Below are 27,851 nucleotides of genomic sequence, written 5' to 3'. Positions count from 1 at the left end.
AGACATGGTATGAAACGATGGTAATGGTCAGAAAAATAGTCATCTTCCGACGTTGAGGCTTGGGTGTGATTAACCTGACAACCTTAGAAACTTCTCTGTGGTGCTGAGCAATTATGTCTCTGTCCTCTTGTCTCTGCAGGGTTCCAGCTCAGTCCGTCCTCAGAAGAAACGTGGTCGACTTCCGTGTAGAAAGAAGTACGAGTGCGACCTTTGTGGGCGGATCTGTAGCAGTCCGTCCACCTTGAAGATCCACATCCGCTGCCACACCGGCGAGAAGCCGTTCAGCTGTGAGGACTGTGGGCGGAGCTTCAGCGTGCAGCGGAGTCTGACGGTGCACCGCCGCATCCACACGGGGGAGCGGCCGTTCAAGTGCGAGGACTGCGGCAAGGGCTTCATCACCACAACGAGTCTGACCATCCACCGCCGCGTCCACACCGGTGAGAGGCCGTACGGCTGCGACCTGTGTGGCAAGGGCTTCAGGATCAAGACGGAGCTGACCCACCACCGCCGCATCCACACCGGCGAGAAGCCATTCTGGTGTGAGACCTGCGGGAAGACCTTCGCCCTGAAGCAGCAGCTGCAGATCCACGAGCTCATCCACACCGGGGGCAAGAGGGCCTTCTGCAAGGTCTGCGGAAAGGGCTTCTCTGGCAGCAACACCCTGAAGGCCCACCTCCGCGTCCACACCGGCGAGAAGCCATACGGCTGCGACCTGTGCGGACAAGTCTTCGCCACCGGCAATGAACGCCGCTTCCACCGTCTGCGCCACAGCTTCGAGAGCCTGGCGGGCATGGTTCAGCAGCGCAGAGCCTTCGTCAGGCTGTCTTCGTCATCACAGACTTCATTACCACGGAGCCTTCAGGGCCCGAGTGGTCCTTGATAGTCTCAGGTGCTCCTTGGTGGTCCTCCTTTGACCTCAGAGGACCTCGGGGGTCCTCAGAGGTCCTGACTCACAGTGGTGTTGTTCTGTCAGTAAAAGACTTCAATCGTGTTGATCACTTTCTTTATAGATGACATTGTTCTGTACACCATGAATGATCTATAGAAAGAAGACAGTGTAAACACCTGATTCCAAAATGAAAATGTAGACAATGAAATAAAAGTGGCTGGTTTATTTTGACTTTAAAGTTATCTTTGCGTCTCAGTATTACCCATCGTGCATAGCGAATCTCCAGCAAAATGGCGGCGGAAGAGCAGCAGTGCGAGCCGGGAGTCGGAGCTATGACATATAAATGTAAGTATTTCATTACAATAGTGTTAATTTGCTGGGCATGAACACGTCAGAACAAGGTAAAGGTCAAAGATGTGTAAATTTTCGGCCACTGTGAATGTACATTTGACCCAATGAAGTTGCAAGTTATATATACACATATATATATATATATAAATATATATATATATATATATATATATATACATATATTAGTGCTGTCAGTTTTAATGGCATTGATCGCAATTAATCGTGATTAATTAATGGAGAACTGTCAACAATTAACTTTTTTAAAGTTGAGATTAATTGCAATGAAGAATCTAATCCTCATAAATCAGTCCCAATGTCAGGAAAAACACTATTATCCTCCAGTTCTTTTCTTTGACCCAATTGGCAGACCTCAATGGATTAATTGCGATTAAAATTGACAGCACTAATATATATATATATATATATATATACATATATATATATATTAGGGCTGTCACGATATCGAATTTTCTCTTCACGATTATCATGGGCAAAAAATATCACGATAACGATATTATCCCGATATCAGCAAAAATTTAACTAATAATGGTACAAACATTCAGATTCATCATTAATTTTATTTTTGTTTGTTTTCTCTCTTTTCCTAGATGAATTATATTCAGAATACCTGTCAAATGAGGTGTTGAAACAATAAGAGAACAGTAACTGTACAAATGCATACAAAAAGTGTAGTTACACTCAACTAATTAAAATCTGATGAACTGATTAACAGAGGATCCACAGCAGAGGCATAATTTACGTCGGGTTGGTGGGTTATGAAAACCCACGGGCCCTGTTGGGGTGAAATCCTGTACCACCACCACACTGCCGAGAACTTTTGTTTGTTTGTTTGTTTAACTCCGAGGCGGAATGAGCAGCAGCTGCTTCTCTCCAGTCAGAGGCGCCACTGGCTAGGGTCCCGAGCTGAAGGGGGCCCCGAGGGACGGCTGACAGACGGACGCTGCAACGACAGCGTGTCGAAAATCTCCCGCATGGGGCCCTTTTCCGAGTACTCACCGGTTAGTTGCTGGAAGGGGGCCGGCGGAGAAGACGGCGGATATCAGCGACACAACTTGAAACCCCCGGACACATTACAATGACACGTCTGGAACCTACCTAATGGGGCCCCACTACTACCCGGCTTGCATCAATGTGCAGTCAGTGTGGCTAAACACACTTTTTTCGGGTTAGGATAGAGCGTCTCGCTGTCGCTGTCGGCCACCACCGACATGTTTAATTCACTCGTGACGCTCGCTAACTGGGAGCCACACTAGCTAGGAGCCGTGCCGCTACCGCTGCTCTGCTGTGTTTATATATGAGGGGAGGGGGAGAGGCTGGGGTGCTGCAGGAGGGAGACAAAGCAGGGCGGAAGAACAGGAGCGGATTTTCAAAATACACTTCAAGACGTTTCAAGTGGCACTAGATCCTCTTTATGATATGATCATGTGCGCATTTTGAACACGATATTGAAATTTCATTTTTTTAATACCATGATTATCGTCAATACTGGTTTACCGCGAAAGCCCTAATATATATATATATATATATATATACATATATATATATATATATATATATATATATATATATATATATATATATATATATATATATATATATATCAGTGGCGGACCGTGCATTTCACACTAAGGCCTTCAGAACAGATCCGCCTGAACCAATCCACCTCTCAATAACTATTTTGTCTACAAAAAAAATCTTATTATGCAGATATGCACATAAAGAGTTGTTGCACAGCAGATAGATACTTGTGCAGCCAGAATAAATGCCTTTGCTGAAGTGCACAATTCTCCTACTACATCTGTGCACATACAATGAGCATCAACAACTTAATAAAACAGCAATATTATTTAGGAAAAGAGGAACATTTTACTCACCAAAATCCCGATTATTTGAAAACAAAATACATCCTCCTTTCCTTCCTCAAAAAGAGTTCAATTGCTCTGTCATATAGATTATCCGTGCGTTTCAGTTCCATAAAGCCAGGGCTGAAAGTCCAGCTGCCCTGTGGTATTTCTGGCGTAAGTTTTATTTCTCTTCAGGGCTTCTTCTTCTTCTTCTTTGGAATAATTGCGGGAGGCGACCAACAACTTAGGTGCATACCGCCCCCTACTGTATCTCTTGGTGAATGTAAATCAGAGGGCCTGGATATGCGGTTGTTAGAAGCTAGAAGGCGCTGATTCACCAACTCGAAATCTGATTGGTTGAAGCAACTGTCTGATTGGTTGAAGCAACTGTTGATTGGTTGAAGCAACTGTCTGATTGGTTGAAGTAGCTGTCTGTTTGACGCTTCACTTTACTTCACTGCGCCATCGGGAACGGATAGCGAAGGCCTCGGGCAGATTTCTTTGACCCTAGCAACAGATGATGCCTGAAATCTGATTGGTTAAATTATTTAATATGAAAAAAACATGTCTGGAAGCAGCACAACCACGGGAAAACTATGAAAGGAACTGGAGCATACCGTTTGGAATCATTTATTAATTATTTATGGACAAAATATAATTTACATCAGTCTGTAATTCAGATAATTTTTAGGCCAGCAGAGAAGACTTTGCAGGCCCTGACGGCCCACCACTGATATATATATATATATATATATATATATATATATATATATATATATATATATATATATAAAACTGTGTTCTCGCCACCCCTGCGGTATTGTGTCTGTCTCCTTCAAGCTCAGGTCCTCTACCAGAGGCCTTGGACCTTGAGAGTTCTGCAGGATCTTAGCTGTTCCTAGGATTGCGCTCTTTTGAACAGAGCTCTCAGATGTTGTTCCTGGTATCTGCTGGAGCCATCCTCCCAGCTTGGGGGTTACTGCTCCCAGTGTCCCAACCACTACTGGTATCCCTGTCGCCTTTACACCCCACACTCTCTCTATCTTTTCCCTCAACCCTCGGTATTTCTCCAGCTTCTCGTGCTCCTTTTTCCTGATGTTCCATCACTTGGGATTGCTACATCTGTCACCACAGCTGTCTTCTGCAGTTTATCCACCACCACTATTTCTGGTTGATTGGCCATCACCTGCTTGTCAGTCTGGATCTGGAAGTCCCACAGGATCTTGGCTCGATTGTTCTCGACCACCTTTGGAGGTGTCTCCCATCTTGACCCTGGGACCTCCAGTCCATACTCGGTACATATGTTCCTGTACACGATGCCCGCTACCTGGTTGTGCCATTCCATGTATGCCTTGCCTGCCAGCATCATAGACCCTGCTGTGATGTGCTGTACTGTCTCTGGGGCTTCATTGCACAGTCTGCACCTGGGGTCTTGTTTGGTGTGGTGGATCCCGGCCTCTATTGAGCTTGTGTTAAGGGCCTGTTCTTGTGCAGCCATGATTAGTGCCTCTGTGCTGTCCTTCAGTCCAGCCTTTTCCAGCCACTGGTATGTTTTCTCAATGTCAGCCATTTCTTCAACGTGTCGGTGGTACATGCCATGCAGGGCTTTGTCTGTCCATGATAGCTCCTCTGGCTTCTCCTTACTGGGCTTTTGATGTCTGAGGCGTTCACTTAGCAGATCATCACTGGGGGCCATCTTCTTGGTATACTCATGGAGGCTCTTGGTTTCCTCCTGGATAGTGGCTCTGACACTCACTAGTCCTCGGCCTCCCTCCTTTCTCTTGGTGTATAGCCTCAGTATGCTGGACTTAGGGTGGAACCTTCCGTGCATTGTAAGGAGCTTTCTTGTCTTGCTATCAGTGGCTTGCATTTCTTCCAGTGGCCAGGATATTATGCCAGCAGGGTATCTGATTACTGGTAGGGCGTAGGTGTTAATGGCCTGGATCTTATTTTTGGCATTCAGCTGGCTCTTCAGGACTTGTCTTACTCTCTGTAGGTATTTGGTTGTGGCTGACTTTCGAGCTGCCTCCTCTTGGTTACCATTTACCTGTGGGATCCCCAGGTACTTGTAGCTGTCTTGCACATCTGTTATGTTCCCTTCAGGTAATTCAACTCCTTCAGTTGCGATCACCTTCCCTCTTCTAGATACCATTCGTCCACACTTATCCAGTCTGAATGACATCCTGATGTCATTGCTGTATATCCTGGTGAGGTGAATCAGGGAGTCAATGTCACGCTCATTCTTGGCATACAGTTTGATGTCATCCATGTAGAGGAGGTGGCTGACAGTTGTTCCACTCTTGAACCGGTATCCAAAGCTGCTCTTGGTAATGATCTGGCTGAGGGGGTTCAGGCCTATGCAGAACAGCAGGGGGGACAGGGCATCTCCTTGGTATATATATATATTCCGCATTTGATGCTCACCTGTGCCACTTGCTTTGAGTTGGCCTCCAGACTTGTCTTCCACAGCCCCATTGAGTTCTGAATGAACCTCCTTAGAGTCCTGTTGATGTTGTACAGTTTCAAGCACTCCAGTATCCACGTGTGTGGCATTGAGTCATAGGCTTTCCTGTAATCAATCCAGGCAGTGCACAGGTTGGTGATGCGGGCCTTGCAGTCTTGGGCGATTGCCCTGTCAACCAGTAGCTGGTGTTTGGCCCCCCTGGTGATATTGCCAATCCCTTTTTGTGCTTTGCTTATGTACTGATCCATGTGCCTACTTATCTTGGCTGCTATGATGCCTGATAGGAGCATCCATGTGGTGCTGAGGCAGGTTATAGGCCGGTAGTTTGATGGTATTGTTCCCTTCTGGGTGTCCTTCATGATGAGGACTGTCCAACCTTGGTTTAGCCACTCTGGGTGGGTCCCGATATTAGCAGCTGGTTCATTTGTGCTGCAAGGCGTTCATGGAGTGCAGTTAGCTTCTTAAGCCAGTAGGTGTTGTTCATTTTGGCCACTTTTGCCTGTACATCTGCTGTTGTAATTACCACTGGGTCTTGTTCTGGGAGGTTGCTGTGCTCTGCCTGCAACCCTGCCAGCCATTGGGCTTTGGTGTTGTGTGACACATCTTTCTCCCAGATACTCTTCCAGTATTGCTCAGTCTCAGCCCTGGGTGGGTCTGCTGTGGTCTTACTACTCTGCCACTGAGAGTAGACCTTAGCTGGATTGTTGGAGAACACCCTGTTTATTCTGCTGGTCTCCACTTCTCTCGTGTATCTCTTTAGGCGGGTAGCTAGGGCTGTGAGTCTTTGCTTAGCAGTCTCCAGTGCCTCAGTTATTGACAGCTTTCTGCATTTCTTGGGCTGTTCTTTCTTGAGATTCACCCCTCTGCTTAGTTCTGCAAGGAAGCTGACTTCTCTCCGTGTTGCCATGATTTTTGCCTCTAGCCTTCTTTTCCATGGAGGTTCTTGGTTACTCCGGCTACTCATGCTGTTCATCTTGTAGCCAAGAATCTCTAGGATGACTGTCGCTGTTGCATAAATGAGCTGATTGGTCTCAGTGATGGTGCTGGTAGGGATAGTTAGCAGTGCTGTGTTCACATCTTCCAGTAGAGATTCCGATGGTACTTTATCATTACTTTATTACTTAGCCTTGGCTGCCAGGAGGGTGTTGAGTTCCCCCAGGACGACCTCTCTCAGGCCAGCTGCTCTTGTGTTCAGCTCTGTTATTGGGGCTTGGTATCCAATCTCGTATGACCTATCGTCCTGGCTCCCCCTTGATGTAGCATCTTGTACCGTGGGTGAGGTGCTGGGTCTTGGTACCCATTCTTGTTGCACTTCATCAATCTCCAACTGCGACAGTAAGTTCCTCTTGTGGATATTCGAGCACTGACTTATACCCCTTTCCCACTGGCAAAAAAACCCCGTTTAAACCCGCTAAGTCATGGCAGTGGGAAAATGTTTGACCCGGGATTTCAACCCGGGTCGTTCACCCTGCAATCGACCTGGTAAATTCCCAGGTCAGCTTTCTACCGGCTTTTAGTGGGAGGGACACATCCGGGAACTTACATGATGACGTCGACTCAGCGCGGCTAAGTTAGCGCGCTAGTTGTTGTTTCTGGACACAGCGTGAGATTTCCTTCGTCAACATGACCCAGCAGTGGCAAGATAGCGAGACCAGAGAGCTTCCCCTGATCTGTGGGGAACAGGAGATTCGTCTACAGGTAACAGGGACTGTTTTCCGCTGCATTGTTTACTTTCGTTTTGCTCCATCGCGCTGATGATATCATCAACGTGGGACACCATCAGTGCGGGAAAACGCAGCGACATGGCTCGCCCTGGGGCAGACTGACGGAAGCGAGGCTGCCAATCTGCGCCATCGGCCCCTCCGACCACCACCAACCATTCACTCTCACAACTTTCATACCAGGCAACGTGGGTGAAGTGTCTTGCCCAAGGACACAATGACAGTTTTACACCTGCGGGAGCGGGGATCGAACTGCCAACCTTCCGGTTATAAGACGACCAGCTCTACCAACTGAGCTACTGTCGCCCCAACAAATGTAGTACCACAAGAAAAGTATAAGAGATACCACACTTTTTTGTTGCATAATTAAACAGGACATTCTTAGCCAGTGTTCCTTTTTGTGGAGAACAGAAAAATGCTTCAACAGTTTTTTAATCAAACAAGTAGAATCCATGGGGCCAGCCAGCTTATCTCCCTCCATATTGCTTTCTTCTGTCTGCTGCCCGTCCACGCTTCACATGTCCGCGATTTGGTTTTGAGAATAATAACTGCTCCTTTTGTAATGAACACACTGAAACTACAGATCATTTGTTCTATGAATGTATGTATTCTGAAGCTTTTTGGGATGACTTCCATCACTGGTTATCTAAGTATGTACCAGTTCCTGCTTTTGAATGTGAAAATATTTTGTATGGATTTGTAATTACCGTATTGGCCCGAATATAAGACGACCCCGATTATAACACGACCCCTATTTTTCAAAGATCATTTTGTGGAAAAAAAAAAAAATGCTGAAGACAATAAGGTCACTCACAAAACAACTTTTTATTATACAATTATTATCAACTCAAACTCCCAACTGAGATAACATTTCAAGAAATATAAGATGAAGCAATATTACTATAGTACTGAATAAAAAATATATTCTTTTTCTCAAAATAAAAAAAGCAACAAATAAGAGGCATCAAGGGGTCAAAACTGCATGAATGATAAAAATAACTTTATAATCATCAAATTAAAGTTCTATTCAACTTCATAAACATTAACAATTCAGTCTAAAGAACAAATTCTAGACTGCAACAAAATAGTAGTGCATTACTGAAGTAATAACAGTGCAATAAATTGCATTAAACATCAAAGTCAAGTGCTAATAAAGAACATTAACAAGTCAGACTAAATAAACAGTAGTGCAGAGTGTCCTTTGGCTCATCATATGTTTTTCAGAATAGACTACAGTCCATTACTCACAGAGATCTTCTGCCTCACTGGGCTCACTGTCGCTCTCACCACTCCTGTCCTCCTCACGTTGTTCTGCGGGCCCCACCTCATCCCACAAAACATCGTCCTCGCTGCCATCCATTGCGTTTGAAATGCAGCATTTCTTGAAGCCGTTGATGATGCTCTCTGATGAAACAGCATCCCATGCCTGTAGGACCCATTCACAGAGCAAACGTACAGCAGGCTTCTGGATCCTTCCAGTCGGCGTCAGTGCGTGATCTGCAGACAGGAGCCACTCTGTGTATTTCTTGCGCAGGTTATCCTTAAATGGCTTGTTTACGACAACGTCAAGCACCTGTAGCTGGCTTGTCATCCCACCTGGAATGATCACTAGGTCTCCGTTCATAGAGCGTAGTTGCTTTTTGACAGGCTCAGTCAAGTGCTCAGTCAACACCAGCATGTTTCTTGTTTTTCTGAGCCCCCCGCGCCGTCGGCCCAACACAACCTTGAGCCAGTCCACCACGAGCTCTGTCTCCATCCAGCCCTTTTCCTGAGCACGAACAATAATTCCAGGTGGCATGGGCTCTTTGGGTATTGTCTTTCTTCTTAAAACCACATATGGGGGCAGTTTTGTACCATCAGCAAGGCACGTTAACATCACTGTAATCCTGCTTTTCTCATTACCAGTCGACTTGACAAGGACGGATTTCTTTCCTTTGTTTTCCACGGTGACGTGTGATGGCATGTCAAAATAAACAGGTGTTTGATCAGCGTTGCCCATCTGATCCAAGGGGTAGTGATGTTTCTTTCTTAACCCAAGCACATACCGCTGATATGACAGTAGTTTTTCTCTGAAGTCAGAGGGCAAGCGTTGAGCAAGGCTTGTTTTGCGTCTCAACGCTAATCCATTTCTCCGCATCATTCTCTTACACCAGCCGAGACTCGCTTTGAACTCGGTGGGCGGGATTTTGAGCTCGTTAGCTATTTCCAGTGCCTACAGCTGAATCACGGCTCTGGTGGTGGGCATTCCTTCATTCCGTTTTTCAGAGACGTATTCACTCACCCTCCTGTCAATCTCTCTGAAGCGTCGCTCTTGGGACCACGGAAAGCTTTTCTCATCGTGTTAGCATTTTGTAGGTGTTCTTTCTGTGCTCTCCAATATCTAACGCGGCGCTCTGCTACACCAGATCTCCTGGCGGCTTGGCAGTTGTTTGATGACTCTGCTGCGTTGATCACCATCAGTTTAAAGTTGGCATCATAACTTTGCCTCTGTTCTTTGCACAGTTGTCCAGCGTTTGAGCCCCTTTGCTCCAGATGATCCGCCATTTTTCATCAGATCATTTGATCTCATTTCATCACTCCACGCGCTCTCTGGTCAGTGATACTTTGGCGCCATCTAGCGGCGCGGATGCGTATTGACGATCTACCGTAAGTCCGCGATTATAAGACGACTCCACTTTTGAGGATGCAATCTCTGGAAAAAAACATCGTCTTATATTCGGGCCAATACGGTAATAACTTCTTGCTAGACATGTTTTTCATACACAAATGCAGATTTCTAAAATCTAAACCTATTTTTAATGTGTTTCATAAAGAAATGTCTCTATTCTTCTCATCATTGAAACATGTGAAAAAACGGACTGCTGTGAAACTTTCTAACATGATTGAAGATATCAAACTCATGGACAACCCCTAACCCATTAGACATTCATGTGGACAGACCCCTTTTATTTTATTAGTTTTATTTTATTTGCTCTTTTCTTTCTATCTTGTGTGACTTTTTGTGTTACTTTTCGTACCTCTTTGTACGACTGTTGATGTTGCCTTGGTTTAATTAAAAAAAAAAAAAAAAAGCTTCACATGTCCGCGTGGGTGTGCGTTGCGCGTTGGTCCGCGTGACGTAAAAATCGTCATGAATTCCTGTCCGCTAGGGTCCGCGCCGATCCGCGCAGCAGACAAAACATGACGGTAAAAGTGAAAGTAGACGGAGCTCCAGCCTGATGGCTCCACTTAAAGACACGGAAAGAGTGAAAAACTCGTGGAAAGAGAGAGCAGACTCTGTCTGGAGGGAGGAGAAGGTCTGCAGACAGAAGTGAAAGTAACTGATCGCTCCGGCGCCGCCCCCGCGATTCAGAAACAGAAAAAAAAGGCTAAATAAACTTTAATACTTAATGATAATGTACTGACAGTATATGTGCTTAATTTTCTCTAAATAATCCGTAATATAGGAGCAGATAAACAGTCTGTAGTGCCGAGAAAGCTTCTCGATCAGCCGAGGCTGAGGTGAGGCTTCTTCTTCTTCTCCGGTTGCTGGCAGCTTGCAGGCAGCTTGCATTCCACGCCGGTGCACTACCGCCACCCGCTGGTAGAGGTGAGGCTTGTCATGATGCACATGCGTTAAACTGCGTTAAAAATTTTAATGAGATTGATTACATAAATTAAATAACGCAATTAACGCGTTATTTTTGACAAGCCTAACTTATATCTATAGAGTTAGAGGGCTGTGATCTCAGAAACAGAAACACAAACCAAATCAATCATCATGTCGGTCAGTTCAGACCGCCTTTCAGTATCACTGCCATCTCTCCAACGTGGATCAGTGCTGAGGACAGAGCTGACTTTAACCTGAATGGATATGCGCTTCCTTTTCTCTGCCCATTGCAGTTCCTCACAGCTTTTATTCACAAACACAGGGTGGGGATTAAAAGTGTTTCTTGGGATAAGATTAGTTTCATCATCTTGTTTGTTTGGAAACAATGCAACAGATGCAGCAGTTACAACATAAAAAGGATAACCTACACTCAGCCAGCATAGATAAGATGCATCCAGTCAGCATTTTGAAGAATGCAGGCAGATCACTCATCCAACTTTCAGTTTCTTATTAGTTTTCAATAAAAGCATTTAGCAATGACAATCAAACAAAATACATATTTCCAACAATGAGCTCGGGTACTGAAGAGGGGAAGATTGATGGAGGAGCGGCTGCATATGTGGACAGAAACCGGAAGTACGAAGTGGTGGAGGATGTGACAGAAGTAGTGGGTGAAGTATTTGAACGTATTAGAGTAGAAATCTATCTGGTAAAGAAAAAAAGAACATGGAATTGTGAGCTGCACCTATAGAAGACCAGGTTCTAAGTGAGACATCTTCCAGCTGAAGAAACTCTGAAGGTGTTCTTTATCTGTGGAGGTTATAACGTTAGTATGCTTAAGGTAAATAATCACAAACCTGCAACAGTTTATCAATACAATTCACCCTAAAAGCCCCAGAATTACCTGTCATAGCAGCACAGTCTGAGATAACACTTTTACAAACCTACTAATGATAATAATACATCTAATTTGCAGTGGACTTCACGTTCATGAACATCTTAAAGTGTAAAAAACAACAAAATAAAGCCAAAATAGTCATGTAAAGTCAGTAACAAACAAGACATTAAAGATCATCTATCGGTTTTGTGATACAGTTGGTACAAGAAAGAGGAAACAAATACAGGCTGATGGTTTTAAAGAGTGAAGAAACGTTTAAGGAAGAACAGTTTAAACTGAAGATAACGCACACAAACACAAATGTAAATTTATTTACATTTTAAACAGAGGTATTGCCCCTTGAGATGAGCCATCTCGTAATTGAGGGGGATCTCCACATTAACTGAAAATGAATAGTACAGGTGCAAAGTCAGAACAACAAATCGAAATCCCACAAAAACAAGAACATCAAAACTGGGAACAACAAAAAGCAACGGAATAAACAGCCCCCCCCCCCCACCCCCACCCCCCCCCCACACACACACACACACACACACACACACACACAAACCTGCTCTCAATGTTCAACCAGCCTCCAAATCATTGTTTGTACATCTTCCCATACTGCACTTATGACATCACTCCAATAAAGACCCATCCATGAAGAAACTAATAGCAGTTACAGAAGCTTCGAAGATGACTGTAAACGGCATGTCGAAACATTGATAGAGAAGTTATTGATCTGGTATGAGGAGGAAGGTTGTTCCAGTCTTGAGGAGCTTTCACACTGAAGGCAGATCTTCTGTAAACACTGTTGGTTCTCGGAACTGTAAAATAAACCTGATCTGTGTGTCGGAGGCTATACGGAGTATGATACGGCACAAGACATTGCTTTAAATATTCTGGATAGTCAAAGTAAATGCATTTGAAGATAAACAGCAACCAGTGATAGTTTCTTCTAGCAGACGGTGAGAGCCAAGACAACTTCTCATATAAAAGGCAGTGGTGTGTCCTGTAGGGGCAGCGGACTCTGTCAGAAGCCACATCTAGAGAATGTAAACAGGTGGAGGTCGCATTAAAATAGAAAACATCTGCACAGTCAAGAATAGGTAGCAGTACCTGATTGGCTTTTCTTGTCCTTACCTGATAACTAAAACAGCTCACAGATTGATGCAATGTTCTGAGACTATAGTTGAGTTTATTAGTAGTTGTGTATATGTGTTTCAAAGGAGAGGTCTTTTTCCAACCATACACCGAAATATTTAACAGTATCAGTTGGTTCCAAGGGAGAGAAGTCAAAAAAAAAAAATTACAGAGAGAGTTTAACTTGAAAACTTTACAGAAATTGTTCTATAAAGAAATATGCTTATCGTAAAACATATTTTGACACACCATGGTTCACATAATGCCTAAAAAAAAAAAAAAAAAACCACTGTGTTGAGAACTGAAGCTGATGAGAATGAATATAAAAAACTACAGAAATAAACTAACAACTCCTTTATGAATATTAAGACAGGAATATTACAGCAAATGATTAGAGAGGAACATGACAGTTGTTTGAAATGTATTGTTCAATATCATTCAGAAAAAAAATAATTAATACAGTACAGTACAATACAGCAGCTCTCCACAGTCATGTGTTAATAATGATGGAAAACACTGATGACATGAATGATGTGGGATTATCTAAACCCTGAAGCTAAGCTGGCAGAAGAAAACGGAAATCCTGGATCTGCTGATGGTGGAATGAAAGATGACTGACTCCAGATCCAAACTCAGTGTTCCTCCCAGCAGTGGAGGAGAGACAGTACTGTCAATAAATGTAGAAAGAGGACGTCAGCTGACTGTGACAGAGTAAAGACATCAGATGGATCTCTTGTTCCCAGCTGTAGACGTACTGTACAGGTTTAGCAACATGGAGGGGATTTTCAGAAGTCACATCCTTTGGAGCTTTGAAATCTTTTCAAGACGTCCTGGTAACATTTGCTGTTGTTAACTGTAAAATATCTCCACGTTCTCGTTCTTTTCTTTTTTTTTTTTTTTTTTTTTGAAGTTCAGTGAAATCTTTCTACTTGTAGCATCCCGCGTTGAAAAGATAGTCTCTCAAAACTGATGTTTCACAACCTTTATTCACGGCCGTGCATGTGAATACACCGTAAGAGCTACAAAAACATGAAATAAACACAATTAGCATTCTTTTACGGTATGTTTTTGCCCTTTTAACTATGAAATCAAATATAGAAATCACAACTGATGAACATGGGCACCGTCTAATAAGTGAAACTGTTACAACTATCACTTAAGCAGTCCATTCAAACTCCACAAAGCATGATAAGTTACATTTACACAATAAACATTAACACCAACCTTGTTCCCTCGTCAACCGGGTGCTAAGGATCCATATGCAGTCTTCTTTAATGCATTTTACAGCTTTTATCGTCTTCTTAACCATAGAGCACACCTTTTCTGTACCTTCGCGCTCTCTGACTGCCTCTGCATACTTTTTGTGACAATTTTCGGCAGTTGCTACCACTTTACGACATCTCTGCGCTCTGGGCCCTTCAAAATAAAGGCGTTCACTATATAATTACTTGAACCTTATACACAAGAACTCCATGAATGATTTCAAAATAAAATAAACCTTAACAAGGTCATTTACACTCCCACCAAATCATTAGAGCTTTACTGGTAACCAAATGGGGGTGATAATGATTTTCTAATGAAGAAATGACATGTTATCAGTAAATCAATGAAACATCATAGTCCAAATGAATCAACATTGAGCCGCACAATGAAATTAAGCAGCCTCAAGAAGCAAAACCAGTTTCTGCACCGGGCGTTCCACTATAGATGTTTTGCACTGTCCTTTCTCCATCTTCTTTTCTCCAAAGCGAAGCTTTACCTTTCTCACAAGTCCATCTTTGTCAGTAACTGTGTCCATAACTCGTGCTAATCTCCATTCGTTGCGGGGTAAATCGTCCATCCTTTCCAAGACCACATCTCCAACTTTCAGGTTTCTTCTTGGAGTGTGCCATTTTTGTCTTGTTGCAATGTTGGATAGATATTCCCTTTTCCACCGAGACCAAAACTGTTCTGATAAGTACTGCACCTGCCGCCACCTTTTACGTGCATAGATGTCCTCTTTGATGAATTTACCTGGAGGAGGCAGGGCTGTCTTTGACTTCATAGTCAGCAGGTGATTTGGGGTCAGTGGCTCTGGGCTGTTTGGGTCATTTAGGTTGTTCACCGTAAGAGGCCTGCTGTTCACAATTGCCATCGCCTCATAAAAGAATGTCCTTAATGATGCGTCATCCATTCTGCCTGATGAGAGGGAAGCTGTTGAACGCAGAATGTTCCGAACTGTTCTGATTTGGCGCTCCCACACTCCTCCTGTATGGCTTGAATGAGGAGTGTGCAATTTGAAATTGCACTGTTTCTCTGCAAGAAATGTGGTAATGCGGTTTGAGTCCACTTGTTTCAAGGCTTCTTGCAGCTCATTTTTTGCACCAATAAAGTTACTTCCTTGGTCACACCTTATCTCACTGACTGCTCCCCTTATGGCTATGAAACAACGCAGTGCATTAATAAAGGCATCTGTCGTCATGTCATCTACCATTTCTATGTGCACTGCTCTGCAGCAAAGGCATGTGAAAAGAAGTCCGTAACGTTTGTGCACTTTGCGAGCTTGTTTTGTCAGAAAGGGACCGAAACAGTCCATCCCACAGAATGTGAAAGGTGGTGATGGATCTAAACGTTGTATTGGGAGATCAGACATTTTTTGTTCCTCTGTGCCTCTCCTGAGTCTGCGACACTTCACACATTGATGCAGAAAGTTTGCCACGGCTTTGTTTATGCCTGGTATCCAAAATCCATTTGATCTGATCTCGTTGATTGTCAGTCCTTTCCCTTGGTGTTGCACTTCACTGTGGCAATGGGCGATTATCAGCTGAGTGATATGGTGACCCTTTGGAATGATAACAGGATGTTTCAATGTGGAGGAGAATGATGCATTTTTGAGTCTTCCTCCCACCTTAAGGAGTCCATCACTGTCAACAAACGTGTCCAGATGAAACAGTTTGCTTTTGTGAGGAAGTGCCTTTCTGTTTTTGAGCATCTTTATCTCCTCTGCATATTCACTTGCTTGTACATCCCTTAGAATGACACTTTCCGCATTCTGTCTTTCTTGCACTGTACTGTGGCCCGTTGTTTTGTCTCCTTTGGCACAGCGAATGAGTCGAGCTACAGCTTGAGTAGCCTTGTACCATGAGGAAAACTTCGCTAAGTTGTCTGACAAACCTTTGTTTTTTGTTTTGAGAGTGTTCAGTGTGTGTACCTTTTTGACTTCTGGATCTCCGAGTGGTACATTTGTGTCAATGGTTGCAGGTGGAGGTATTTCTTTGTCCCATAGGAATGGTGGCCCTTTGAACCAGTCTGATGTCATGAGCTCACTCACACTTGAGCCTCTGGAAGCGATGTCCGCCGGGTTTTTCTCGGTAGGAACGTATCGCCACTGCTGGGGAGAGCTGTTGAGCCGTATCTTTTGGACTCTGTTGGAGACAAATGTGTGAAAACGGCGGGCTTCATTATTAATGTAGCCTAAAACTACCTTTGAGTCCGTCCAAAAATACTCATCCACCTCTGTCAGTCCAAGCTCATCCTTTAACATATTACTCACAGTAATGGAGACAACAGCAGCTGTCAGTTCCAGTCTTGGAATTGTCGTTACCTTAAGAGGAGCAACTCGGGTCTTTGCTGCAACCAAAGCACAATGCACATTTTCATCTTTGTTCACATTTCTCAAATAAGAACACTGACCATAACCGTATGAGCTCGCGTCAGAAAAATGATGCAACTCTGTTTTTACTGTTTGGCCAAAGTCCTTAGGAACATAACAGCGTGGTATTATTATTTTCTCCAAGTTCTCCAAATCACTTTTCCAATTGTCCCACATTGGCCTTAGTTCACTGGGAAGGGGATCATCCCAGCCTGTTCCTTGTTTGCATGTCTCTTGGAGCACTCTTTTGCCTGTCAGAACAAAGGGTGAGATGAATCCCAGGGGGTCATAGAGAGATGCAACCATAGATAGGATGCCACGCCTTGTAGCAGGTTGGTCGTTGGGACGAGAACGAAATCTGAGTGTGTCCGAATCAATGTGCCAATGAATGCCAAGCGCCCTTTCCAGTTTAGAGTCGTTGAAGGCTATGTCGCATGCTTGCTGTGGAGAGGCACGTTCCGATGCTGGAATGCTTTCCGAAACTGCTTTGCTGTTGCTGACAAACTTGTGAAGTCTGAGGCCACCTGAAGCACAAAGTGTCTGAGACTCATGAGCAAGTTGAATAGCTTCCTTGACGCTTGCAGTACTGGTGACACCATCATCCACATAAAAATCCTTCATAATGAACCTTGAAGCGAGAGGAAACTGTGTCTCATTTTCTTTAGCAAGATGTTTGAAGCCGTAATTGGCGCACCCTGGCGAGGATGTGGCACCAAAAAGATGAACTTTCATTCTAAACTCTTGAGGATCAGTGTTCAGGTTGCCATTTTTCCACCACAGAAATCTCAAATAGTCTCTGTCTGCTTCATACACGTGGAATTGGTGGAACATTTTTTCCACGTCACACAACAATGCAATCTGATGCTTTCTGAATCTGATGAGAATCCCATTGAGATTGTTGAGCAAGTCTGGTCCTGACAGCAAATGATCGTTGAGACTGTTACCTTTGTATTTTGCTGAAGCGTCGAAGACCACTCTGAGTTTGTCTGGTTTTTGAGGATGAAAGATCCCATGGTGAGGAATGTACCACTTTTCTCCTTCCTTTGCTTCACTGTGCACTTCCTCAGCATCGCCCTTTTCTATGACATCACTCATAAACTTGGTGTATTGCTCTTTGTACCTTTGGTCCTTTGATAGTTTGTTTTTGAGATTTTGAAGTCGCACAATGGCCATTTGTTTGTTGTCGTGTAAGTGTGGTCTCTCCTTAAATGGAAGTGGCATTTCATAATGTCCTTCTGCATTTTTGTAAATGCCTTCTTTTAATGTGTTCAAGAACAGTATGTCATCTTGAGACACTGACCTGTTGTCCTTGTTATCATCCTTGAAGTCCGACTCGAGGACCTTGAGTGCATCAGCTGGGGCCACAAGGGGGAGCTCTTTCACTGTAACTCTGTGACACACAGTGGACATGCTCAAAGTGTCATTGTGAGATGATGTTGGGCCTACAACACTCCACCCCAATACTGTGCGGACTGCATAAGGCTCATTTTCACCTCCTAAGATTACCTGCCTTGGAGCCAGTGCCTTGGAACAGCTGTAGCCAATTAACAAGCCGACTTCACACTCTAAATGTGGGGGAATCTCATTTTCTATTTCTTTCAGATGATTCCATTGCCTTGCTGTTTCACATGTTGGAATGTGAGAGTGGTTCACTGGTATACAGTCTTTAGTGTAAGCAGAAGGGAGTTCAATCATTTCTGAGGAGTTGTAGCCTCTCACTTTGAGACCTGAGACACGTTTACTTGGGACAACAGCATCTTTACCAAGCATTGTGGTGAGTTTCAACCTTATTGGGGTGGACTTAGCCTTGAGACTATTTGACACATCTTGATCAATGAACACTGTATCACTTTGGGTGTCTAACAGTGCATAGACTAGTTTTTCAGTACCTGGATTTTGCTCTGATGAAACCCATACTGGTACAATCATTGAAGTACTGACGTTTTCGTTGGGTTCTGCATTGAGAGACATGGTAGTTGCAGCCTGATCTGTGTTGCTTTGAGATGGGTTTGTAGTTGATCTATCTTTATCATAGTTGAAGTCATGGAGACAGGCAGGGTGTTTTTTCTTACATACTTCGCATACAAGCCTGTAGCGACAGTCCCTTGCACTGTGACCGGGTTTGAGACAGCCATAACAGAGTTTTCTTTCCTTTATGAATTTCCTTCGTTCATCAAGTGATTTGCCTTTAAACTGAGGGCAGCTGTGAAGCTTGTGTCCGCTGTCTTGACAGAGCATGCATGGTGGTTTGACAGTTGACTTTTGTTTTGCATTTTCAGCTTCTGTTACCGTTTCTGTGTGGAGAACATTTAAGGTGGGCCTTTTTTCTTTCTGGTAACTTTTACCAATGCATGTGGTGAAGTCTGTAGTGTGGAGAGCCTGGAATGATGTTATTGGGTTACACACAATCTCCGCTTCAGAGGACATGAATTCTGAAAAGTCCTTCAAACTTGGAAACCTCCCACTTTCTTTCATGAACTGAGTGACTTGTCGATTCCACCTTGCAGCAGCCCAATCTGGTAACTTTTGAACAAGCTTTTGGTTTTCCTCACAGTCATTGAGAATGTTTAATCCGTCGATGTGGGGCAGGGCCTCATAACATGTTTGAATGAAATCAGCAAATGCCCTAAATCCTGTAGAGTCCTTTGTTTGTATTTTTGGCCACTTTGCCAGCCTTTCTCTGAACGCCTTCTGGATGATAAATGAATGTCCGTATCTTTGGTTGAGGCGTTCCCATGCATCTTTGTAAGCATCACTATCATTTCTGTAGAAGATGCCCTCAAGTGTCTTGCGAGCTGAACCTCCGACATATTTCTTTAAGTAATGCAGTTTGTCAGCAGCTGAGATGCTCTTTTTATCAATGAGTGCAGTAAATGAAGCCTTCCACTCAATGAATTGTATCGGGTCACCTGTGAATGTTGAAGGCTCTGGCATTGGCAGTCTGTTAATGGAGATACTGTCCTGTATTGCTTGGGCTAAGTGAAGGACGTCAGTTTGTGGAGGTGGTGCAGACATATCACTGTCTGGAACTTGGATGGGAGCAGAAACTGTATGGGTCTGTTGAGCTGCTTTGGTTATGTCTACAGAATGAGCACTGCTCTCATTCTTTATCTCTTGATCATAAGTCATTAGTCTGGCACGTGCAGCCTTTAACTCCTTTTCAGCCTTCAGTCTTTCTAACTCTCGCCTTTGAGATTCAAGCTCCCTTTTTTGCCTTTCCTCCAAAAGTTGAATCCTCTCCTTTTGTCTTTCCTCCTCCAATAACACTTCATACTCTGCCTCCTTAGCTGCTACTTCTGCTGCAGCCTCTACTCTCTTCGCAGCGACTACTGACTTAGCAGAGTGTTCACTCGAGGCCGTGACAGAGGAACTGTAGATGGATTGAGCATAGTCTGGTTTAAGAAGCTCACGGAGACGGACTTTCACTTTGGCACCATCGTAGTCATCAATGCCTGAGAGTCTTTCATGTGCAACCTTAATAATGTCTCTGGTCACTGCTTCACAGGCATCTATGAGTCGCCTTTTATCACTGGAGGGAGTAATGTGTTGCCTGATTTCCATATACAGATTTATGACATTGTCTCTTTCCTTCTCTAAGCTGTCCATGAGTGAGGCAATTTTACTGTTTGGTATGTCTCCCTTTAATTGTTCTCGTGTTGTACGTACTTGTTTTTTCCATTCGTCGTAAACTCTGAGAAGCCGTTTTTCCTTTTTGCGGGCCTCCTCTTCTTGATGTGCTTGCATCTTTTCTGTAGGCTTTCTTTGACGAGCAGCGTGAAGAAACTCCTCCTCCTTATTGACCTGGGCAGCTTCTACGCAGTCCGTTTCCTCTTCGGATGTCTCCATGTTGAGCATGAGGCGATGCTGGGCTCTTCTGCAGCCTTGAAGAGAAGCTCGTCTCAGCTTGGGTCAAGCTCTTACTGTAGCATCCCGCGTTGAAAAGATAGTCTCTCAAAACTGATGTTTCACAACCTTTATTCACGGCCGTGCATGTGAATACACCGTAAGAGCTACAAAAACATGAAATAAACACAATTAGCATTCTTTTACGGTATGTTTTTGCCCTTTTAACTATGAAATCAAATATAGAAATCACAACTGATGAACATGGGCACCGTCTAATAAGTGAAACTGTTACAACTATCACTTAAGCAGTCCATTCAAACTCCACAAAGCATGATAAGTTACATTTACACAATAAACATTAACACCAACCTTGTTCCCTCGTCAACCGGGTGCTAAGGATCCATATGCAGTCTTCTTTAATGCATTTTACAGCTTTTATCGTCTTCTTAACCATAGAGCACACCTTTTCTGTACCTTCGCGCTCTCTGACTGCCTCTGCATACTTTTTGTGACAATTTTCGGCAGTTGCTACCACTTTACGACATCTCTGCGCTCTGGGCCCTTCAAAATAAAGGCGTTCACTATATAATTACTTGAACCTTATACACAAGAACTCCATGAATGATTTCAAAATAAAATAAACCTTAACAAGGTCATTTACACTACTTTAATGAAAAAAAGGTGATGCATTGGGAAGTTGCATACACTACACCAATTAATTAAAAGAAGGACTGATACCATGTTTTTATGATTAGCTACAAACATTCCTCTCAACTGTTCTGCTCGCCGACGACCCTCCTCCCTCATTAACAACATCCTGCTGCTCTCTGCTGAGCCACCGTGACCACCCCCTTCTGTCCATTCAGCCCCACCCCCTCAACACACACACACACACACACACACACACACACACACACACACACACACACACACACACACACACACACACACACACACACACACACACACTGTTCCTCGGGGTGGGGTGAAGACGCTCCTGTTGTGTGATTGGCTCTCTGCGTTGCTCTGAGTTGTTCTTCCGAGTCAGAGTTGTGATCACACACACTCACACTCTCAGAGTGAGAAGACCTGCCCTCATGGACCACAGCAAGACCACCGTGAAGCAGGAACAGCAGGACCCAGAGCTGCTGGACCTCATGAGCCGGGACCACCGAGTGAAGCAGGAACAGCAGGACCCAGAGCTGCTGGACTTCATGGACCAGATCCAGACCAGGATGAAGCAGGAAGACCTGGACCTGAATCAGGAGCTTAAAACTCTGATCAAACAGGAGCAACAGGAGGAAGATGAAGAACAGCAGCAGGAGGAGCAAGAGGAAGATGAGGAGCAGGAGGAACAGGAGGAAGATGAAGAACAGCAGCAGGAGGAAGATGAGGAATGGCAGGAGGAGCAGGAGGAGCAGGAGGAAGATGAGGAGCAGGAGGAAGATGAGGAGCAGGAGGAGCAGGAGGAACAGGAGGAAGATGAGGAGGAGCAGGAGCTGCAGGTACGTGAGACTTTCTCTCTCTCAATTCAATTCAAAGAAGCTTTATTGGTATGACAAACACACACTCACATTGCCAAAGCGTTACATAGAAAAGCACATAATATTAACAGTTTAATATACTTCACTGAAGTGAAAACAGTGCAAGTCCGTGCAAATACTATAAAGCAGGAAAAAAATTAAAAGAATAAAAGAAAATGTATTGTCTCTTTTGTACTTTATACATGCTGAAATTACCAGTGTGCAATATGGCTGTAAAGTGTTCACTGATGCAGGAGCAGTTCCATGTGCTGGGACACAGCCTCATTCACAGGATGAGATGGTCTTGGTTCTGGTTCTGGTCCTGGTCCCGGTCTGTCCCCCTCCTCGGGTTCATGGAGGTTTCAGTTTTTCAGTCTGTCTCCCGTCGCAGCCGTGCACAAACCTGGCAGCTGTTTGCACACTGCTGTACTTCCCCGAGCAGGTATGGCAGTTTGAGCATGTCAGGCCTGCTCTGAAAGTCAGTGTGTGTGTGTGTGTGTGTGTGTGTGTGTGTGTGTGTGTGTGTGTGTGTGTGTGTGAAGAGGGGGAAGTAGGGGTCCCTGAGATCCTGGTACAGGGGGCAGACAGCTGGGTCTCCACCTGACCCTGTGTGCAGTGGGGGGACAGTCTGTCCTCTCGGGGGTCCAGGTCTGTCTGTGCCGGTACCTGGTCAGGGATCTCCTGAGCTGTGGGTCGGTCACCACAGTGCTCAGGTATTCAGGTATTCTCTCTCTCTCTCTCTCTCTCTCTCTCTCTCCTCTCTTCAGTGTTCAGAACCCTGAGTCAGTCTCACAGTGCAGACAGAACTTTCAGTGATGTGACAAAAAAACACTACATGAGAAGTTGTGTGACTTTTTGAAGACTTTCGGACCCCAAGGAATTTTTGACATGTCTGCAATGTGGAATTTTCTGGTTTTAGGCTTTAATGATTTATAACGCTCCATGTTTTTAAGATGAGGACTGGGGAGTAAATCGATGGCTGCCTCACTATTTTGCATTTTCTATCAGCTTGATTTGACCATATATGTCATAGAGAGGGAGAGAATCTAAATTGAAAAAAATTAATTAAACACTGGAATAGTAACGGTTCAGTAACAGTAACCAACACAGCAGAAATCTCTTCTTTTTCCTTCAGTTTTGTTTATTTGTTTGTTTAAGTCTCTAAAATACCCAGAACTTTATAACCGGCCTGACCCACACGAATCGAGATTAGACTGGAAAAATACAGGATTGACTTGTCTTGAGAACCAGATCATAGACAAAGAAATTAAATGTTGACTGAAATTTGATTAAACATTGCCATGCTTGAATCACCTACTCTATAAGTTTCATTATTTCATATTGACCTGCTCACAAATACTGTGATTTTAACTCCAGAATTTAAACTCTGTATCTGAACTACTCAAATAAAGCCCTTAAAGGTTTTTAGATTTAAAATTCTATTCAGCGTAACTTTGGTCATGAGAGATGTGGCGTCTGTTCCCACGGTAAAGGCTTCTCCCCAATACGCATACATTGTTAGGAGACACATCGCCTCCCCAGGTTCACTTCACACCCAGCTGAAAACTGTCTTTGGAAGACAATGGCCCAGTTTACATGGAGTACGTTTACATGCAGCCAATAACCCTTTTCAAACCCTTTTCAAACTCGAATGATGGCAATAACCCAATAGCGCGTGGCCATGTAAACACCCGCCAAAACCTGGAAAAGCTCATTTGCTCCCATCCGCAATGAATCATGGTCTTTTGAGTCCAGCAACGAGTAGGTGCAAAACTCACCACACTTTTGTCCGTGTGAGGCTTCCGTAACGCACGATACGAACTGTTATTCTGAGCGCGCACATCGCACATGCTTCCTTCTGAAAGTCGGCGATTTGTACGGCCTGCAGAAAAATCATGTACAACAGAACAACCGTTCTGTCTGCGTTCCGTCTGCAGAACGGAGTCACTGCAGCACTACTGTCTGCCTCTGCAGACCAGTGGAGGAGGTTGCCAGATCTGTCGATCTAGCCCGTAAAAAAATCTGAAACTCGTAGAAAGCAGCCCAAATCTCCATCTCAATTGAAAATGCACGTTAAAACCGTATTTGTATGATTAAAAAAAACACGTCATAAACACATAATCATTTAATCAACCCATCCAACATGTTCAAAAAAAGAATCTTGCTTTGGCGGAAACCCTACCCAATCTGGCAACACAAAGCTGCTCCGGTCAGAGCTGTTTTGTTTTGAGAACAGCATGACGTGCGCCGTGGTTTGGAAAGGGATATCCCGATTGAATGTGCTGACTTGTAAACGGGGTAACTCTCTGTCTGTTACAGCATGTAAACGGGGTGTTCCTAATGTTTCAGAAACCCAGATATTGACCTGAACCCGAATTTTAGCTGCATGTAAACGTAGTCATGAATGTTTTTTCAATCCAAGTGAAAACAATCTTGTTAAATGCATCTGTGTTCATGGACGTCATACAAAGAGATCCGCAATCAATCTGCATTTACAAGGACCGTGGGTGAAGCGGATTATACACCTGCTGTGGCATGCACACAAAGTCTCTCGAGGAACTTTCAGGTCTTTAGCTCTGCAGCTGCAGTCCTCAGCGCCGAGCAGAGTGTTTTTATCTGCTGGATATCTGCTCAAATAATGTTCCAACATCTCCATGAGACGCTGCTCAGAGAGCTCCTCCCCCAGCCGGAATACCACCCCGCCCAGCGGCTCAGCCCGGTGTAAAGCACCAGGGCTCCGCTAAGCCTGCCGATGTTTTGAACTAACTGGTGTCGGTGTTAACTTGTGACCAACAGATGTTGAAAAAACAACTGAAACTTGGTAATCGTTCCAGCGAACGTCTACAGTCAAAGTAAATTTATGAATGTAGTCTTCTGCGAGTCTTATTTTAACATCTGCTGTTCACACAGAACTCCGCCGTCACTCGTTAACACGGGAACCAGTTAATCCAAAACGGTTTATGCCCATTTCGTCTACTCTGAAATTCCCATTTCGTCTACACCAAAACTCCGATTTCGTCTACTACCTTTCTGGCAAACATTTCCATTTTGTCTACTTTAGTCTACTTCAACATTAGACCACCAAAATAACATTAATTATGAAAGTTATTTAAGAAACAGGTTATTTATTATGAAAATTGCTACAACGGCTCTATTTCCCTAACCCTAATCCTTGAAGTTTAGTATTTAAAAAGGTAAGAATAGGTCAAAATATAGTATTACAGTAAAGCCTGGAAACCCTAAACCAACAGGGTTTCCACGATGGTTCTGATTCTCAGAATGAAGCTTCTGTAATACCCTTTGCATACTGCAACTAGCGGGTCGAACCGTGTTTTCGACCTGCTAATCACCTTTTGTATCTTTTCACACTGCCTGCAGACCCAAGTCTAAACTGCCTGCTGGCGAGCCGCGCGTCGACGTCATCACGTAAATTACCGCGTCGACTCGCGTCTGCCTTTCACACTCCCTTTTGCCCCTCCCACTAAAAAGCCGATAGTAGCAACCCGCTAAAAATCTGCGTCGATTGCAGGGTTGAAAAACCCGGGTCTAATGCCGAGTGAACACTTTCACACTGCCATGATGAGCCGATTAATTAGCGGGTTTAAACGGGTTTTTTGGTCAGTGCGAAAGGGGCTTAAGAATCAGCAGTTTCTGACCAGAGAGGATCAGACATGGTGTGAAACGTCTCGCCATGAAACGATGGTAATGGTCGGAAAAATAGTTATCTTCCGATGGCGAGGCTTGGGTGTGATTAACCTGACATCTTAGAAACTTCTCTGTGGTGCTGAGCAATTATGTCTCTGTCCTCTTGTCTCTGCAGGGTTCCAGCTCAGTCCGTCCTCAGAAGAAACGTGGTCGACTTCCAGGCAGAAAGAAGTACGAGTGCGACCTTTGTGGGCGGATCTGTAGCAGTCCGTCCTCCATGACGATCCACGTCCGCACCCACACCGGCGAGAAGCCGTTCAGCTGTGAGGACTGTGGGCGGAGCTTCAGCGTGCGGCGGAGTCTGACGGTGCACCGCCGCATCCACACGGGGGAGCGGCCGTTCAAGTGCGAGGACTGCGGCAAAGGCTTCTACATCAAGTCAAGTCTGACTGTTCACCGCCGCATCCACACTGGCGAAAAGCCGTATGGTTGCGACCTGTGCGAGAAACGCTTTACCACCAAGCAGTGTCTGACCATCCACCGCCGCATCCACACCGGTGAGAAGCCATTCTGGTGTGAGACCTGCGGGAAGACCTTCTCCCAGGAGCAGCAGCTGCACCTCCACGAGGCCGTCCACACCGGGGGCAAGAGGGCCTTCTGCAAGGTCTGCGGAAAGGGCTTCTCCTGCAACGAGACCCTGAAGATCCACCTCCGCGTCCACACCGGCGAGAAGCCGTACGGCTGCGACCTGTGCGGACAGGCCTTCGCCACCGGCAACGAGCGCCGCTTCCACCGCCTGGGCCACCGCTTCGAGAGCCTGGTGGGCAGGGTTCCGCAGCACAAAGCTTTTGTCAAGCTGTCTTCATCATCACAGACTTCATTACCACGGAGCCTTCAGGGCCCTTGAGGTCCTTGGTTGTCCCAGGTGGGCCTTGGTGGTCCTCTGTTCACCTCCGAGGACCTCAGGGGTCCGCAGTGGTCCTGAGTCACGGTGGTGAAGTTCTGTCAGTAAAAGATTTCAATCGTGTTGATCGTTGATCAGTTTCTTTACAGATGACATTGTTCTGTACACCACGAATGATCTATAAAAAAGAAGCTGAATCTGACACATTGTCTGTGTGTTTGTGTGTGTGTGTGTGTGTGTGTGTGTGTGTGTGTGTGTGTGTGTGTGTGTGTGTGTGTGTGAGTGTGCGTGTGGGTCACAGTTTGCTGAACAAATAATGGATCCTTAATTAGTGCACGCGTTGGCCATGTTCACATGACAGAATAAATTCTGAATAAAACTTAAATTCCATTTAAAATGACCATGTAAACATCTGATTCCAAATGAAATGTAGAAAATGAAATAAAGCGGCTGGTTCATTTTGATTTTAAAGCGATATATGTCGATAAACCCTGATATTGTTTGAGTTTGAGGACTGTGTTACTGCACGTTTTTTCTTTGCATTTTGTGTCACTCAGCATCAGTGTCTCTATCCAGATTCAGTCTAGATTTCCTCACATCTTCTTCCCAGCGTGTCCAGCAGCATTTTCTTTCCGCCAGGTTTCACATCGAGTCAGCCAGCTTTGTTAAAAAAATAAGTCATGATTTTATCACTTTGAACTTTCTTAAATAAAAGCTAAAATTTTCTGGAATTAAGATACTTTTACTTAGAAATTAGTAAAAAAAAAAAAATCTGCCAATAGAACAAGTGAAAATGTTCTTGATTTCAGAGAATTTTCTCCAAGATCAAGCCTTTCTATCTTGATGTAAAATAATATTTAAGTGCATTTATCTTAAATCAAGTATAAAATGAGACATTTTCACTCAAAAGAAGTTTAAAAAACTTGCTCAGATTTGGAGTTTTTGCAAACAGCATGTCGAAACATTGATAGAGAAGTTATTGATCTGATATGAGGAGGAAGGTTGTTCCAGTCTTGAGGAGCTTTCACACTGAAGGCAGATCTTCTGTAAACACTGTTGGTTCTCGGAACTGTAAAATAAACCTGATCTGTGTGTCGGAGGCTATACGGAGTATGATACGGCACAAGACATTGCTTTAAATATTCTGGATAGTCAAAGTAGATGCATTTGAAGATAAACAGCAACCAGTGATAGTTTCTTCTAGCAGACGGTGAGAGCCAAGACAACTTCTCATATAAAAGGCAGTGGTGTGTCCTGTAGGGGCAGCGGACTCTGTCAGAAGCCACATCTAGAGAATGTAAACAGGTGGAGGTCGCATTAAAATAGAAAACATCTGCACAGTCAAGAATAGGTAGCAGTACCTGATTGGCTTTTCTTGTCCTTACCTGATAACTAAAACAGCT

At 44.3% G+C, this 27,851-nt stretch overlaps 1 protein-coding gene across 1 annotated transcript; it reads left to right on the top strand.

Moving 5' to 3' along the window:
- Positions 1-17: 17 nt before the first annotated feature.
- On the top strand, positions 18-26,675 carry LOC115385575 (zinc finger protein 664-like). Its single transcript, XM_030087638.1, has 4 exons — positions 18-26; positions 140-724; positions 5,669-5,676; positions 25,809-26,675. The coding sequence occupies exons 1-4, from the start codon at positions 18-20 to the stop codon at positions 26,449-26,451; spliced, it is 1,245 nt and encodes a 414-aa protein (XP_029943498.1). The 3' UTR covers positions 26,452-26,675.
- The last annotated feature ends 1,176 nt before the right edge of the window (positions 26,676-27,851 follow it).

This window comes from Salarias fasciatus, unplaced genomic scaffold (assembly GCF_902148845.1).
Source record: "Salarias fasciatus unplaced genomic scaffold, fSalaFa1.1, whole genome shotgun sequence".
Taxonomy (NCBI): Eukaryota; Metazoa; Chordata; class Actinopteri; order Blenniiformes; family Blenniidae; genus Salarias; species Salarias fasciatus.
The sequence above is the reverse complement of the archived record's forward strand: the minus strand, read 5'-3'. Positions and strand labels throughout refer to the sequence as shown.